The 17,222-nt window shown below is 49.6% G+C and overlaps 1 protein-coding gene across 5 annotated transcripts in view; it reads left to right on the top strand.

Moving 5' to 3' along the window:
* Nucleotides 1–17,222, top strand: part of plxna4 (plexin A4) — a 285,129-nt gene that overhangs the window by 206,288 nt on the left and 61,619 nt on the right. For all 5 annotated transcript variants that reach the window (XM_035424686.1, XM_035424690.1, XM_035424688.1 and 2 more), the window contains exons 10-12: nucleotides 4,400–4,600; nucleotides 6,577–6,673; nucleotides 10,764–10,954. In XM_035424686.1, the coding sequence (XP_035280577.1) occupies nucleotides 4,400–4,600; nucleotides 6,577–6,673; nucleotides 10,764–10,954 (489 nt within the window). The remainder of the gene's footprint in view (nucleotides 1–4,399; nucleotides 4,601–6,576; nucleotides 6,674–10,763; nucleotides 10,955–17,222) is intronic.

Here is a 17,222-nt window from a genome sequence, read left to right as displayed (position 1 = left end):
ACATGACAATACCCGTAAATTGCATTCCACGGTGCATTTATTTATTGACATTAAATGGCTGCAGAATTAAAAACAAGTAGAGTGTGGGTTGTCATCGTGATGTCGATCAATAAAGTTTTCATTCTTCACGACAATAGCGAAGGGAGAGCGAATTTCCATTTCTACTGCAGTAACATTTTCTTACTGGACTGTTAAATTGGATCCGTTGAATTTGAAAAGAAAATCAGTAACGTCAATTGGTGGTGGCACTTTGGAGCTGGACAAGCTTTGTGCGGTCCTCATCAGGAATGCCTCCTTGGACTGTGGCCCGGTGTGACGCCAAAGCATTTAAAAACAGTTTTATCCAAAACCATCGTCCTCCACTATCCGTTGTGGAAAGGCATGAAGTCAGTATGCTACAGGTGCAAATTGCCACAAATCAGCTGCCAGCTTGCTAAAGGTCACAGAAATTTTTTTTCCATAAGCATGGAATTTACCTTCTCTGGTCACGCGCTCCAAATGTTAGGATAGAAGGCCTGACTCATTTCCTTTTAGCTGACATTTTCTGTGGTAGCACTGTTAATGACACTGATGATCTTGACATCGTTCCAAAGTTGCGCAGGGTGGATTTGTGTGAGGGGGAGAGATATGGGGGATTACTGTGCTTATGAAAACAGCGCCTTTATGTGTGCACAGTAAATGTCTGTCTAAAGTGCAACCCGGGCCTTGCCTCCAGAGCAGAGTCCAGGTTTATTCATTTCTAGAAATATCTGTTATTTTAGTACTACTTTTTGCAGCGTTGTGGCTGTAACAGTGTTACAAACCGTTGTTGGATGCTACTGAAGTTCTTTTAAACCTGTTGAAAGTATGTGCAGTATGTAAATCATACTGGATAAGATAATGCGTTAAATTCATCTAATGTCACTGTATGGCTCTCATTTGCTAATCCTCATTGCTTATTGCTTTTGCTGAAAGTTTTGGAGACTCTTTTCTGGGTCTCTGTAAAACAGTGGGCTGGAGCTGCAGCGTGTGACTGTAACCTGCTGTCGTAGCGTCACTGTGACTGTCACTGACCTGTGTGGCTGGGGGGGGGGGGCTGACCCCCCTGTCAGGGTGGGTGGCACAGGAAAGTACCGCGGGAGAGCGGTGTCAGCTCCCCGTCCCGGTAAAGACTTAATATCCCGGACTGACAAAACACCTCCCGCAGAACGCCGTCTCGGAAGACTCCATACGGCCAAACAGCCTTCAATTATGCTGCTGTTATGCTCGGAGTCAATCACTCCCTGTACATAAACCCGCCAGGCTGGCTCCAAGCATCTGTCAATAAAAGACGGGGAGGATGGGACGGGTTGGGGGGGGGTGGGGAGGGGGGGGTTGCGTGGGGGGGGGGGAGGGGGGGTACTGTTTTTTTTTTTCCCCCCCTCCTCATTATTTATGATCCAGTCCCAGGGCAATAAACACTTATACATTATATCCACATAATGGAGAGATAAATCGGCAGCAGAGATTGGTGGAGGTCTCTGAGCAGCGATTGGCCTCGGAGCACCTTGAGCGCTCATGGGTGCGTTATGGAGGTGTCAGCGTCCCGAGGTGGATTTACAGGGCGGAGGAGGCGCTCCTGAGGGCCCCGCCGCCGAATTTACTCCCTGCTCTCCACCCCCCCCCCCCCCCCCCCACCCGCCCCACCCCAGCTGCTGACTGTGCTGCTTTCCTTGTTTCCGAAGCCCTTAACTCATTTCGACAAAAAAAAAAAAAAAAAGTGCACGCGTGCGTTTGCTTCTGCGCGTACGGGCTGGTGTGTGCGCGCCCGCGTGTTCCCGTGTGCGGGTGTGTGTGTGTGTGTGTGTGTGTGTGTGTGGCCGTGTGAAGGTGTGTATGGATGTGTGCATGTGTGGGGTGGGGTGGGTTGGGGTGTGTTTGTTTGTGGGTTGGGAGATTTTTTTTGTGTGTGTGATGACTGCATCTGTGTGTGCATGGGCATGTATTTTTTTGTGAGTTTGGGGTCGGGTGCGTGTGTGTGTGTGTGTGGGATTGGACGGGTATGTGTGCGGGGGTATAATCTGGGGGCAGGTGGCTGAAATATAGTGGATGGGCTGGACTGTGAGTGAAATCTGTGAAATTCATCCTTTCCCCTGTCAGTGAGTGAAAGATGATCAGGCTCAGACTGTTCACGTTCCACTGCTGCTGTTTATTGCCCCGTGTAATGGGGTTTGAGGCAGCAGTTGCTGAGGGGGGAGTTTTTTTTAAAAGCTCTCGCCTGTGCCTCTGCTACACTCTTCCACAGTCATTATATTTGCATGTCTTATATACAGTACTGTATACATATTTATATGCATTCAGCACTCAAGTGCAGAATCTACAGTATATATTTGCCATTTCTTCTGATTAAAGATATCAGAAAGCCCGTAGCGCTTGAATTGGATGTGGTTTATTTGAAAAAAGCTTGATGGGACAAAAGTGTGGAGTCCTACCTCAGCAAGAACAGGTCAGTCCAACCCAGGTCACCTTGACCCAAAACATTACCAAGCAGAAACATATTATGTCTGGTCCCGTCGTGGTTTGAGGGTGAACAAATGTGCCTTGATTGTGAAAGCAGCCCTGTCCAGCATGATGAGAATGAGCCGAACTACGAGCTGAACTTCAGCTGAAAGGAACTCGGTGGACTCAATTTCAGGGCCTCCATCAGCAGTTTGGTCCTGTTGTGGTCATTCTGTCGGCATGCGCTATTAAACACTCCGCCGGTCACCCCTGAGCCTTCCGCTTCCATTTTGAGCATCTCGGCTACCATCTCACGAAAAATGGACGCTTTCCTCCCTGTCAATCAATTGTTGTTTTTTTTTTGTTTTTTTTTCATGAGTTCAGTCCCTTACTATTGCTGAAGTTAATAATTCCAGGGCAAAGAAAGGTACTGACCACTTGTGGTTACAGGCGAGACAGTTTGATTCTCAGTCTTGTCACTCTTTATACATTTCCATTGTCTGAAGCCCCACCAGTCATTCAGTACAACGACATGTCCGCTGAAAATTCCTAAGCCCAGAGCCGTTTTCACCTGAGCTCCTGAGCTGCGCCTTAGTCTTTATCTAAAGAACACAGCATGCTCCAGTTACCTTCCTGTTCTACTTACAGTATGACTTTTTAATGCATTTTGAAGTCTTTTTTTAAATATTTTAACCAACTGTTCATTCAGAACACAGCAAATGAGACATATTTATCACAAAACAGACAAATGGACGCCTTATCTTCTGTGGCCCAGTCACCACAGAGTACGATGAACTTTGAAGACTTTTAAAGGCAGAATTCACAGAATTAATTTGAAACTTTTGAGTGTCTGCTCTGATTGGCTGCTTCAGGGATTTATCAGAGCGCTCGTCTCAGTTATTATTCTGTACCCCAGCTTCCAGTCATCCAGCCAAGAGTGGGTTGAATGTTAATTGTCCACGGTTGCATATATGAGATACACTTTAATCATCGTGTGATTAAAAGCCCAGTTTGTGTTCAAATTTAGAAAAAAATTAACCTGAGGGGTTTGTACTCAATCACAGTGTTTTGTTTGCGCCACTGTTTTTCTGACCAAGCAATAAAGACTGAGTGCTGTGAGTGTTTTTAAAGTTACTGGCTTGGATTTTGTGCTGTTTTATGTTGCCGTCGTGTAGGAGTGTGTTTTCTTATTTTTTTTGATGAATGGGACCGCTCGGGCGCACCAATTTTATCCGCCAATGGGAACATCCCTTCATTTTCGATGTTCCTGCTGTCTGTTCTTGCTCATTAGCCCTCGTACGCTTCCACCCTCACTTCCTCTTCAGATCTCATGATGGGAGATGAGTGGCATATTAAACTACCCGCTGTTGCCGGGCGAAAGAGCTCGGCCACATCAGACTGGAGCAATCAATGCAGATCGGGGGGGGGGGTCACACTGTGTACGAGGCTCACTGAAGTACCAGCTCAGGGGAAAGTGGCGGGTCTAAGGGTTTGCGTTTGAACCCTGTGAGTGTTCATGACAACCGTCATTGCGGTTGGCCTTGGACTAACAGGCCCCATATTGACCAGATCCGGGCAGGTGTTAATGGGAATGCTTGGAGAGCATTTGATACTGATATTGGATTCCTGCGTCGGTCAGTTAAGTGTTATGTGGCGGTGATAGTACTTAGGGGACGGTGAGGCGTTTTATATTGAGCAGATATGCGCTCTATGAATCGCACGTGTTCATGCGGTATGGTAATGAAGACATCTGGTGCTGGAGGTGAGTTCTCCACTGCATTGCAAAGTCCTTTGAGATCTCAAGAGGAAAGACACTGTGTGTGAGATGAAAGACTCTACATAAAATCCATCAGTTGTGCTTGCTATGGTTGCTGCGATTATTGTATGGATTATTGGTATCTGTGGTTTTGAGACAATGTCCCCCCCCCCTTTCCTGTTTCAGGAGTGTCCCCAGCTGCTCCCCGCTGATCGGATCCTTGTCCCCGTGAACGTTGTGAAGCCCATCACCCTGCGGGCCAAGAACCTGCCCCAGCCGCAGTCGGGCCAGCGCGGCTACGAGTGCGTCCTCACCATCCAGGGCCAGGAGCAGAGGGTCCCCGCCCTCAGGTTCAACAGCTCCAGCGTGCAGTGCCAGAACACCTCAGTGAGTCCCCGACATCTGTGTGTGTGTGTGTGTATGGGACAGAGAGAGGGAGAGAGAGACATGCTCCAGTCTCATTAAAAACACTTTTTAAAGAGCTAGAACATAGCACAGAAGCTCCATGGATGTGTGAGTCGTGTGAAGATTATTAAAGCTTCCCACGCAAAGATAACACACGATTGTTTAGTCAAAATGTTTGTGATCTCCGTTAGGCCATCCAGAGGAAGAACCAGTGGTGTGCTGCTGCGCCCCACAGTCTGGAGTAAATCTTAACTGTTCCAGAGTTGCAATTGCATAATTACTGACAGCGTGCATTTCAATGAGCAGGCACATCACACAGATAAAAGATGGTGCAGCGATGGGACACAAAAAAAAAGCTGTAAATGAGCATTAAAGCAAGACTGTATTTGGTTGGTTCACGGTGTGTGCCATACCAAACATGCTGTACCAAGTGATTTGGTACAAATAAGGTTGCATCCCTCGTGATAAGCATGGCTAACAGCCTTGCAGGGCATGATTGGCAATAATCTCATCGCTCTCTAGTGACCCCCAGAGGTCAGCTGGGTGCCCACGGAATGTTATACATGAGAGGCCTCGTGTCCGTGCAAGCTTGGCTTGTGGGCTGCGGTGTGAAAAGAAGCAGCTGGTGTAATTACATGCTTCAGGGGAGAGTGCATGCTTGTCTACACTTTCCCACTTCGGCTGTGGAGGCTGCAGCGCGAGCACGGTGTACCCTTGGGCTTTTCCAAACTGGGGAGCAAAACGAGAGGAAAATAGCATTATAAAATTCACCCCGAAAACTGGCTCCATACATTCGACCGCCTGAGGGTCCCCTGCATATAATTGGTTAAACAATCCTTCCTGTTCCTTCCTGCCCGGTTTGCGTCCCCCAGGTCATCGCTGCACTTGAGACAAGCGGGTTCTCTGTTGACCTTCCTGGTTAAATGAAGGTAAAAATGGAAATCTGTCAGCGAATGGCCATTGGCCCAGGGAAGTGTGCAATCACGGCCTGCTCAGGTGTTCTGGCAGAGCTTTGTTAACAAACACTAATCAAGGAGCTGATAATATCCAGACAGAGCGACAGCCACCAGTTTACCTGCCCAATCCCTTGCTGGAATAACGGAGGGCGAGAGCTAGACAGGAATACTAAAGAGCTTATTTTTATTTTTATTTTTTGCTTTTTTTATTCACTTTAAAAAACCGCAGAATTCTGAATTCTTTGGTCAGTGTGGCTGCCTGAAGACAGTAAATGCCAAAGCAGCCAGAAAAACTGGCCAGTTTTTTTTGTAAGGTTAAAGGTCACAAGCTGCCCTGTATATGCCACAGGGTGGTTGGTCTGATGAGGAAAATCACAGGGCAAAACACAGCATATCTCACATGCAGAAGCATGTGTGAGGGATCAGAATGATATCGCTTTAGCTCAAGTTCGCACGTATTTGCATAATTATGCAATCTCCCACTGAATTCCTCTCGGTGTTTTGTGGCGATTTTATTATACCAGTGCTACGAGGACCTCGGTCAAAATTTCAGACCGTGTCGACACCGCGGTCAAACCTGCAGTGAGGAGAACGTGCTGCAACAGCCGCTCGAACCGGGAACGCCCTTGGGGTGGGAATCGTGTGAAAGGACCCGTTTTGTTAAGGAGAGGATCTCTGGGTGAATCACGGGCGTGTGGAAACACAGGGGTCCTCTCACATCCCTGTGTGCCGCGCCGCGAAGCCGGCAGCCCTGAGAACCGCCTCGTCCGCGCGGTCGACTCTGCGGCTTGGGAGATAACAGGGAGCAGGACTGGGCATGTCGGAAGGGGTGACTACAGTACAGACGCCTGTGCGATGAGAGAGGACATTAAGGAGCTTGTAAATATTGTGTCTGTAAGGAAGCTGTTGCAATAATGGTTTGGTAACTCTCTCTCTCTCTCTCTCTCTCTATTCCCCCTCCCCCCCCCCCCGCTCTCTTTCTCTCTGTCGCCACGGTGACAGTATTCCTATGAAGGGATGGACACAGGCAGCCTCCCGGTGGACCTGATGGTTATCTGGAACGGCGACTTTAGCATTGACAACCCGGCCGACAACAAAGGTGAGGCTCCCGTTCCCCCCCACCCCACCCCGCCCCCCCCCCCAAGCCCCCCCCCCCCTCCCCTCAGTCCTTTAGAGTGGGTCGCCATGACAACGGACCCACAGTATCCGTCTCCCGGCGCCGGCACCGCCGCTGCAGCATCTTTCTCGCCGACGTCACAGCCTCTCCCCGTCTCTCTCTCTCTCTTTCACACACTCTCTCTCTCTCTCTCTCTTTTTAACACTCACTCTCCCTCTCTCTATCTCTCTGTGTCTCTCCTCTCTCTTCCTCTCTCTCTCTCTCCCCCCTCTCTCTCTCTCTCTCTCTGTCTCCTCACATCCCCTCTCTCCCTCTCTCACCCCCTCTCCCTCTCTCTCGCTCTCTATCACGTCTCTCTCTCTCTCTCCTTCTCTCTCTCTCTCTCTCTCCCCCCCTCTCTCTCTCTCTCTCTCTCTCTCATCCACCTTGCTGAATCCCCCTTGCTGATTGGTCGGACCTCCTCGTCTCCCGATTTTTTTCCGCCCCGCCTGTCGCTGCGTCGCTCGCTCAGACTCAGACCCCGGCGCGGAGCTTCCTGTTCCGCAGCGCGCGAGAGTCCAGCGCTGCTCCCAGCCCCGCCCCCGCCGCCTCCGTACCCACAGACACAGACACATCTAACCCAGAGAGCCCCCCGCAGACAGAGAGCTAGTGCTGAGCCTGTTCCGGAACATTAGCCCAGACCCACGCTATCCCACAGTGGGAGGGGCTACCACACCCTGCTGATCTGATGAGTGGCCGTTTAGGTGGAACGCTGTTTTTGTCTGTACGGTCGGAACACATCGGATACTTGTCAGTCGCACTCCAGGTGCCCCCCAGTGGGTGCCTGCGCCATTTTGGCTCATGTAATATCCTTGATGTATTATTGTAACATTGTGACGACGGCAACTGCGGACTGTAAAAGGGAGAATTCAGAACAATAATGCGCAGTGTGTCAGATGGCAGCGTCGTAAAAGTCGGCGAGGATTCCTGGTGGTACTGTTAGCTAAAACACCAATTCTCTGTGCAGTCACACATGCACCGTGGTCTGGACTGAATGCTGATTGGGCTACCGGCAACTTCAGCCAAATGCCTGATAGGGCGAAGAATGGTTGGCCAAATCATCCTGGGAAGGGGGGTGTTACAGCCAACAGGGTGTACCCCATTTCATCAAATCATGTGATCGCAGTTCTGTTGCTTCTGCCAGTCAACAGAGCAGGTTTTTTTTGAGGGTACTGGGCCTGTGGCAGAACTTCTAAAAAACGGAGGAAATAAAATCTGCACGACACAGAGGATTACATTTTTATGTCTATGCATCTTTCTGCCTGTTTACAAGGGAACTTGCGCATGCTTGCACACAGCATGTGTGCTTCTGTGTACTGTGTGTGTGTGTGTGTGTGTGTGAAGAAGAACTTTAGCTGGTGTCGGAGTGTCACTGCGCCACCACTTAAAGTACATGTTCTCATCTCACACGGCAAAACAAGCAAACGGCGCTCTGGGGGTATAATTTGACGGATGGATCGCAGAAGCATCTAATGGCAATTAAAAAGCAAATGCCTGTCTGGTTTCCATGGCGATGGAAATGTTAAGCTAGTGGATGAACAGGAGCGGGAAGCAGCAGTTTTAAGAGAGAGAGAGAGAGAGAGAGAGAAAGTGAGAAAAGGAGAGAGGCATCAATATTGCACACCTCTCTGGTGTAACAATAACTTGTACGCTTCAGCAACATGAAAAGAAGCCCAGCTCCTGTCCATAACTTCAGAGGGTAATGAGACAGAGGAGGATGAAGGAAGGGTGGAGGAAGGAGTGGCACGTTGAAAGGGAAATGGAGGGAAGGAGAGAGTTTTGCACTTGAATAGGCGCTCTCCTCTTCCACAAACCCTCCACTGAGATTACAGCTCAGGTGCTCCCATCCCATCCCATCACATCTGTATCCTCTTCATCCTCCTCTGTCATTTTTAATGCGGCCGGATGTCCTCATCCTCCATGTGTAATTGAAGTGGGTGCGACGGTTTATCCAGCTGCAGGTGTGAGGGTGGCTCAGTGCTGTTCTTGTCGGTTCGGAGCTGTTCGGATTCCCTGCTGAAGACGGATCAGAGAGAGCACTCCCCCCCTCCAACCCACCCCCCCACCCCCCCCAGGTCACTCACACAACAGTCTCTCATTCTCACACCACAGTCCTTCAGTGCTCTTGTTCACTTTGCATCTCCTTTTATCCTGGCATCTGTCTCTATGGCCCTCCTGCTGCTGCTGGTGGACACCTGTTTACCTGCATTTCCTTGTTCCCCAACTTTTACCTGCTGACATCGCCCGTGCATGTTACATTACATTACATTACATTATAGGCATTTAGCTGACGCTCTTATCCAGAGCGACTTACAACAGTGTAACCAAACTCAGGATCAAGTCCACTTAAGTCCATTGAATAAAATGCAGATAAAAAGCCTTTACTATAGTAGCATACAGTAAGGAGAAACAAGATAGTCTGAACCAAAAAAATTTTTTTTTTTTTTTTTTTAATAGTTATGGGAGAGGGTTTAGGGAAGAGGAGAGAGGTATACAGAGAAGAGGTGCGTCTTGAGTTTCCGTTTGAAGGTGCTCAGACACTCTGCTGTTCTGACCTCCACTGGAAGATCGTTCCACCATCGTGGGGCCAGAACTGCAAAGAGTCGAGACCTTGTTGCTGCTCGTGTAGGGGGAGGAATCAGCCGCCCTGTAGTAGCCGATCGGAGCGATCTGGCCGGCTTGTAGGGTCTGATCATCTTCTGCAGATAACCAGGAGCTGACCCCTTGACTGCTTGGAAAGCAAGCACCAGTGTCTTAAACCGGATGCGAGCTTGCACTGGTAGCCAGTGGAGGGAGATGAGGAGGGGAGTGACGTGGGAGTCACGAGGGAGGTTGTAAACCAGACGTGCTGCTGCATTCTGGATGAGCTGAAGGGGTCTGGTGGCTGATGCTGGGAGGCCAGCCAGGAGGGAGTTGCAGTAGTCCAGACGTGACAGTATCATGGCCTGGACCAGGAGCTGTGTGGAATAATTGGTGAGGAGTGGTCTTATTCTGCGGATATTGTACAGGATGAACCTGCACGACCGGGTGGTTGCCGCGATATTCTCAGAGAGTGCCAGCCTGTTGTCCAGCACAACTCCAAGATTTCGGGCACTCTGCGAAGGGTGTAGGGGAGTGACTCCTAAAGAAATGGGCAGATGAGAAGTGGGAGAGGTAAGAGAAGGAATATGGAGAAGTTCCGTTTTGCTTGTGTTGAGCTTGAGCTGGTGTTTGGTCATCCAGCTCTGGATGTCACTCAGGCAGGCGGATATGCGATCGGAGACCTGAGTGTCTGTGGGAGAGAAAGAGTAGAAAAGTTGAATATCATCTGCATAGAGATGATATGACATGCCATGGGCGGCAATAACAGGGCCAAGGGACCTAGTATACAGAGAAAAGAGGAGGGGACCAAGGACAGAGCCCTGAGGGACCCCAGTTGTGAGGGGACGAGGAGCTGATACTGCACCGGCCCAGGCAACCTGGAAGGAGCGGCCGGAGAGATAGGACGCAATCCAGTTGAGGGCTGGTCCGCAAATTCCCAATTCTGTCAGGGAAGACAGAAGTGTAGGATGGTCAACGGTGTCGAAGGCAGCTGAGAGGTCAAGAAGAATTAGGACAGATGAACGGGATGCTGCGTGTGCTGCGTGGAGAGACTCAGTGACGGAGAGCAGGGCAGTCTCCGTCGAGTGACCGGGTCTGAAACCAGACTGCTGAGGGTCTTGGAGGTTATGTTTAGAAAGAAAAGAGGAAAGTTGGTTGGACGCAGCACGTTCGAGAGTTTTAGATAGGACTGGGCCTGTGTGCAGGGGGGGTGTGGGCGGGTACTTAAGGCGATTCCAAGGGACATGACTGACAGGGGCCTTCAAAAAATATTAAAATGGGACTTCCTGTGGTGACAGGGCCCAATGTGAGATTTTTCCTGAGGCCCAAAGTCCTTGGTGCTTCCCCTGTCCACGTGTGTTGGAGCCTCCTCAGTCCAGGTGTGCCCATCTGTCTTCTCGCGCGTTCCGTGGGGCTCACCTGTGCGCCCGCCTGTGTCGCCCTGTGTCCGCAGTCCACCTGTACAAGTGCGACGCCCGGCGGGAGAGCTGCGGCCTGTGCCTGAAGGCCAACCCCCAGTTCGGCTGCGTGTGGTGCAAGGGCGAGAACCGCTGCACCCTCAAGCAGCACTGCCTCCACCCCGAGAACCAGTGGCTGGAGCACGCCGGGCCCAACAGCAAGTGCACGCACCCCAAAATCACACAGGTAAGACCCGCACGCTCCGCTGCCCCGGGCAACGGTCACATCCTGTTACACGCAGGTAAGACCCACACGCCCCACCGCCTGGGAACGGTCACATCCTGTTACACGCAGGTAAGACCCACACGCCCCACCGCCTGGGAACGGTCACATCCTGTTACACGCAGGTAAGACCCACACGCCCCACCGCCTGGGAACGGTCACATCCTGTTACACGCAGGTAAGCCTGTGGCCCAGTCACACTCAGGTGAGACAGCATGTTATCACACACAGCTAAAACCACACACTGATACCCTTACTGCACCCTTACTGCACCATGTTATCAATACAATGGTGCTTTCAGAAGGTATTCACACCCTCATTGATTGATTCTTATTTTCCCCTGTGTTGCAGTCAAGTCAACATATGTTTTAAATGAATTTTTGTTCTACATCAATATAAGTCACTCTCTATAATGTTTAAATGTATAATGTATAAATGAAATATAGTTTTTTTGATGTCTTCAGTGTTATGTTAATAATGAAAATCAGAAATTGGTTTAATTGATACGTATTCGCCCTCTGTGTATGAACAATCTAAATTTGTATTTTAGTGCATTAAAAATTTATGGAGTAAAACTTGACAAAGTGTGAAAAAATGTAAATGGGCCACATGCTATTTGCTTTAAATACACAGGTGTGAAAATTATTTATGCGCTTATTTATGTAGAAAGTACTGGAAGTGTTGCTAGGCATCTGGTTTTCCCGCCACTTAAATGCCACAATTGAACTCAGGCCTATGTAGCAGAGTTTAGACACTGAATTTGAATTTGATCTGGAGTAGGGACCAATAGCAACTGTTAAGTGTACAGCTCTCCAGTGAAGTTCCACTTAGAGCTTCAGCTTAACAGGCTATGGCCTTTATAATAGGCATGGTGTTACGTGCACATCAGTGCAGCCTCCTAGTCATGTATGTACAAGGCATCAGTGTAGCATAACATTAGGAAACCGCTCCAATAACTCAGAGGTTGCAGGTTCAAATCTAAGGAGAGGTACTACTGCCATCATAAGTGGGAAAGGCTCCTGAATGTCTTCAGTATATGTCCAGATGTGAAGTATAAACCCGGTCTATTGTTATTATTCAGCTGCAAATCATATAAGAGTTGGATATGGGTGGCTGATAGGCAAGTAAAGGGTTAATTTACATTCACTTTGACACAGATGTGATGGTCAGTCTTTACATATGCAGTACATCCAGTAGGTTTAGCTCTGTGTGTGAGGGTTAGGCTGCCGAAACCTCTGCACGCCTGAAATCGCTCATCCGTAGCTGTCCCGACGTCATCCGGGCGTCGTCACGGTTTCTAGGACAGGGCTTAGGATGAGCGTCTTTGAAGGTGTGGGAATCCCTCCTGTGAGCTGTCGAGGAAGCGGCCGACACAGGAGGCTTTTCTCCCTCCCGTCAGAGGGGATGACAGGCGGCGAGGAGGTGTGGATAGAAAGGGGATAGAAGGATGAAGAGGGAGCGTCCCTCCCTAGCGGGGACGGATCAGGCTGGGGGATCGCGGGGATGACACCGCGGCCAGGTGACGTCCCCGCGCCACTGGGCGATTCGTGTTCCGCGACAGAGCTTCTCCCAATTTCAAGTTTCCGTGCGCCTGAAACATAAGGACCCTTCCGCTCTGTCGCTTCCCCCTTTTGTTTTTTCCTTTTCGTGGTGTGAAGCCCTGAGGTCCCGATGCGTTCTGATGCGCTCCGCTACGGTGACGTTTGTCGGATGCGGAATCTTCTCTGGTGGAAGAAGCGTGCGAGTGATTAAGCATTTTCCTCCAACAACCGTCAATTAGCCTGTCAGAGTCACCAATCTAATCAGCGCACGTCCTCTGATGGGGAGAGACGCTCACCACCATCACAGACTGCCGTTCAGCACTGAGGGAGGAAGCCACAATGTAGTCCAGGATGTAGTCTCTCTCTCTCTCTCTCTCTCTCTCTCTTTCTCTCTTTCTCTCTCGCTCTGTCTCTCTCTTTATCTCTCTCTTTTGAGAAATCAGGGATTAAATCAGGGATTTTTTTCCCGAGCGATATTGGTTCTCTCCAGCAGCTATGCCATGGCTCCCCCCCCTCAGACTGAAGCTCTGCTATCTCACTATCTTTGCTCTCTCCAGTGGAGAAAGTGCTGGGAGGCTGCTGTTGTGATCAATACCCAACCAGTCCGGCCAATCACCAATCAGGATCTTTATATGAGTCCCCTGCAAATTGTGTGCTTTGCTGTCGTCTCACAACTTTGCACTATCAGAGTAGGTATTGATCAGGGGTGACACGTCCCCCCACAGCTTCCAGTACATGGTGTGGGCTCATCATGAGATGATTAAGACTCTCGTCTGATTGGGCTGATCAGCTAATTCGGGAGACATTCTGCCCAGTCACACCCAATTTCTCCTCCACGAATGTATTGAAGAATTGAAGATAGCAATGCAGCACGCTAGCAATGCAGCACTCTTGCAAGGCAGCACGCTAGCAATGCAGCACTCTTGCAAGGCAGAACGCTAGCAATGCAGCACGCTAGCAATGCAGTGCGCTAGCATATGTGAATGCAGCTATAGGTTCGGCCCAAATAATACCCCCTCACGCCCTGTTACCACGCTCCTCACCCCAGCCGGAGTCTTTCCTAAACCGTCCCCCGTCCCTGGACGTGGTGGAGAGGAGCAGCCATGCGAATCCCTAGAGTTTGGGGGCGGGGCGGGGGGGGGGATTTGGCAGAGATGGATAAGGCGGCGGATTTAGCCTGCCGCGAAGCCGTCCCGCGGGGCCTCTCCGGATTCCACACCCATTCATCCAGCGGTGACAGCGAGGCCGCGGCGGGCTCCGGAGGGCCCCGGTGAGTCAGCCGCTTCCCCGGCGTGCGCCGGCGCACCGGCGCCACGGCAACGCGTTAACCGTCTCGCTGCCGTCCAATCCGCTGCCTCCCCGCGGACATTCCCTTCGTGTTCGTCCGGAGTGACAAGAACGTCTTACGCGTGAGAGAAGGTCATCCTGGTCTCAAGCATCCGCCAGTGAAACAAACGGGAACAGATTTTGAATTTTGATTCGTGGTCGTTTATTGTTTATCAGCCAATCAGACAGGTTTAGGCTCTTCCTCGTTTCGAGGGGATCGATTCCTACGGGGACGGCGATCCCTGGAGGGGCCGCGACACAACGGGGTCTCGCGGAAGCTTATCGGCGAGAGCCGCCGCCTTCGCGCTCGATGTCACAAAGCTTTTCCCAGCTTCCGTCCGTCCGTCCGGGCGGGTGAGCGAGCGAGCGAGCGCACGGGTGTCACATTCGGAGAGAAACAAAAAGGTCGTCTCTCTTGGGCTAACGGTGTTGCTCTGCTGCGAGGAGCTAGTTTTGAGGTGCGAGGTTTTAATGAGTCTCAGTTCATCTCTCTCTCTATCTCTCCCTCCCTCTCTCTATCTTCTCTCTCTTTCTCTCTCTCTCTCGCATGCTGTGGCGGAGTCCAGCCCTCCTGCGGGTCCGGGGGGGGGGGGGGGGGAGAGCTACGCCGCTGGTTCAGCTGAGATGAATGTTTGATAGCGCTTTTCTCTGCGCTTTTCTCTGCGCTGCCTCCGTTCGTTTTTCTCGAGGAGCGGAAGCAGTTGGAGAGGCCACTAATTTATCGAGACCAATTTCCCCCCCTTTTTCTCAGACACCCTGCTGAATAAAGGGGGTTCAGTCGCACAACAAGCGCAACTCCCCACCATGAGAGACTTTGGGTCTAGGAGTGCCATTATCATTATTTTTTAATTGAGCTTGATAGTATAGTAGTAAGTATCAACCAAAATAAACGCATTCTCTCTCTCTTTCTCTGAATCTTTCTTTCTCTGTTTCTATCTCTCTGCCCCTTTCTCTCTCTTTCCCATTTACGGCAGTGGAGCTGAATGAGCTCAGTAATGGACTTTTTGTGTTGTTTATACCCTTGCTGTTTTGAGGGAATTGACACTCACAGATGCTCAGTGAAGCATTTGATGTCAAATTTCATTTGTAGTTTTGGTTATGGTCCTTGCTGAGATAGCTGCTTTGTTAAATCTAATCAAATTTGTTTTATTTGCTTTCATGAAATGTCTCCTGGGTTGTTTCCAGAAATGGAATTAGACTGTTTTACACACCCAGGGTTTGTTTAAATTTCTTAAAGGACATTTTCCAGATGATTTATGATCAATTACCTCTAATATATTAAATATGTTATATTTGTGTACAGCATACAGTGTTACATGCTTATTTTAGCCCAGTGGTTATCTCATTTCAGGTAAAATATATGTGTAACAAATAACTTTCAGGGTGTCTATGTGTGCGTGTGTGTGCATGCATGCATGTCTGTGTGCATGTGTGTGTGTGTGTGTGTGTGTATGTATGTTTTGTGTGTGTTTACCTGTGTGTGTGTGTGTGTGTGTGTGTATCTGTTTTGTGTGTGTGTGTGTGTTTGCATAACCCAGACAGCTCCTGCGTGCTCGTACATGAATACTTGTAAACACTTGAGTGGGCAAGGTCTTAATAGGTGTTCACAAAGCCCGTAAAGCCAGAGACTGGTGTGACAGCGCTCAGGTGAAAGGGAGGGTGTGTGACATGCTGCAGTCATCTGTTTTCATCTGAGCAAATGGAAGATAAGTCTCAACCTGTTGTAGCGATGCGGAGTGTTTTCCCCTCTGCTGAATCTGTGTCGCCGTGACTACAGAAAAGGCATGTTTTTCTATTAGGTGAACGTGTCCTCTATGACTCATCATCAAGTGGAGAGCCCACCCTGATTTTGGTGCTAAGCAGTGTGTGATTATACAGCTCTGCCCCTGGTATTCCATCACCAAAAGACAGTCTGCGCCTGGTTTAAAATCTTAAAACCCACAAACTTGTGGTGTCTGAATGAGCGCAAAGCTCTTGATCCTGGGTTAGTTGCCATACGAATCAAAAGGCTTCTCAGCGATGAGAACAGGGCCCGTACTGTAGAGTGAGCCTCTGCTTTTTCACACGGTTCCTGGCCATCCCTCAAAGGGAGCGGTGAGTGCCCTCATATCTTATAATGCTGCGGCAGATATGTGAACGTTAAACCGCAGCTCACAGCGAAGGGAAAGGGGAGAGGGCCACCTGGTTTCAAAAAGCGGCTCAACGTTCAAATGCTGGACAACTGTAACCTGGGCCAGAAACCGTCCCCGTTCTCCTCCAATCAGAGGAGCGCGTGACAGAAACCGTCCCCGTTCTCCTCCAATCAGAGGAGCGTGTGACAGAAACCATCCCCGTTCTCCTCCAATCAGAGGAGTGCGTCACGGAAACCGTCCCCCTTCTCCTCCAATCAGAGGAGCGCGCCACGGAAACCGTCCCCCTTCTCCTCCAATCAGAGGAGCGCGTCACAGAACCGCATCACACGCCGCAGTGGCCTCTGACAAATTCACTGCCCGTGGGGGAGGACTGCGTGAGGAAAAACCAGCCATAAATCCCTACCTTGGGGTTAACCTCCATATACGGCGACAGCTGCAAATTTCATATGCGAATAAACCCCATAATTGAGCAAAAAATCAAATTCAAAAAAAGCACACACAGTATGGTCACACATTAGCTGGTGAGTGTTGATTAGGTAGCTAATAGATTTTGAGAAAAGGTTTTCAGTCCTCTGGAGACTGATATAGTGGGTCCTCGTCGACTCCGTGCCGAACTGACGCTGTTAAATTTAGGTTTATATTTATAGACGGTCATGCAATCATTTGAATTTCGCTATTTCTGTTTCGAGCGTAGGCACGTTTTTTTTCTCGATTCAAAAGGCGCCGGTGAAATCAGCAGAGGTGATGACAGGCAGTGGTGACCTTATCGCTGGAGAAGTAATGGATCCTTTAAAGAGGCTAAACTTGGCCGCTGTGAAGCTTCATTCTAATAACATCACCTTTACCTTTGTGTGTGACCAAATGTAAATGTTTCGCTGGCTTTTTTCTAACGTTATAAGGTCTGGCAGAACACGCCAGTCTGTCTCAAGGATAGCTCCAAATACAATGTCTCAATAAACATTTCAATAATATCAGGGCCGGCCCCTGGCATAAACACTCTATGTGGTTGTTTAGGGCCACAATCGCTAGGGGCGGCCACACGATCCAATGTTTTTTTAAGGTAAATAACGTTATTTTTGTTATTACGTCATTCATCTGCTATTGCAAAAGTAGCGGTATGATCCGACAGCACCACCCCACCCCCCCGAGGATTGTTTAGGGCCACCAAAATCCTAGGGCCAGCCCTGAATAATATCTAAATGGATGGTAAATGGACTGCATTTATATAGCACT

Source organism: Anguilla anguilla, chromosome 7 (genome assembly GCF_013347855.1).
Source record: "Anguilla anguilla isolate fAngAng1 chromosome 7, fAngAng1.pri, whole genome shotgun sequence".
Lineage (NCBI taxonomy): Eukaryota > Metazoa > Chordata > Actinopteri > Anguilliformes > Anguillidae > Anguilla > Anguilla anguilla.
Note: the sequence above shows the minus strand (reverse complement) of the source record. Positions and strands in the feature narration are given on the sequence as shown.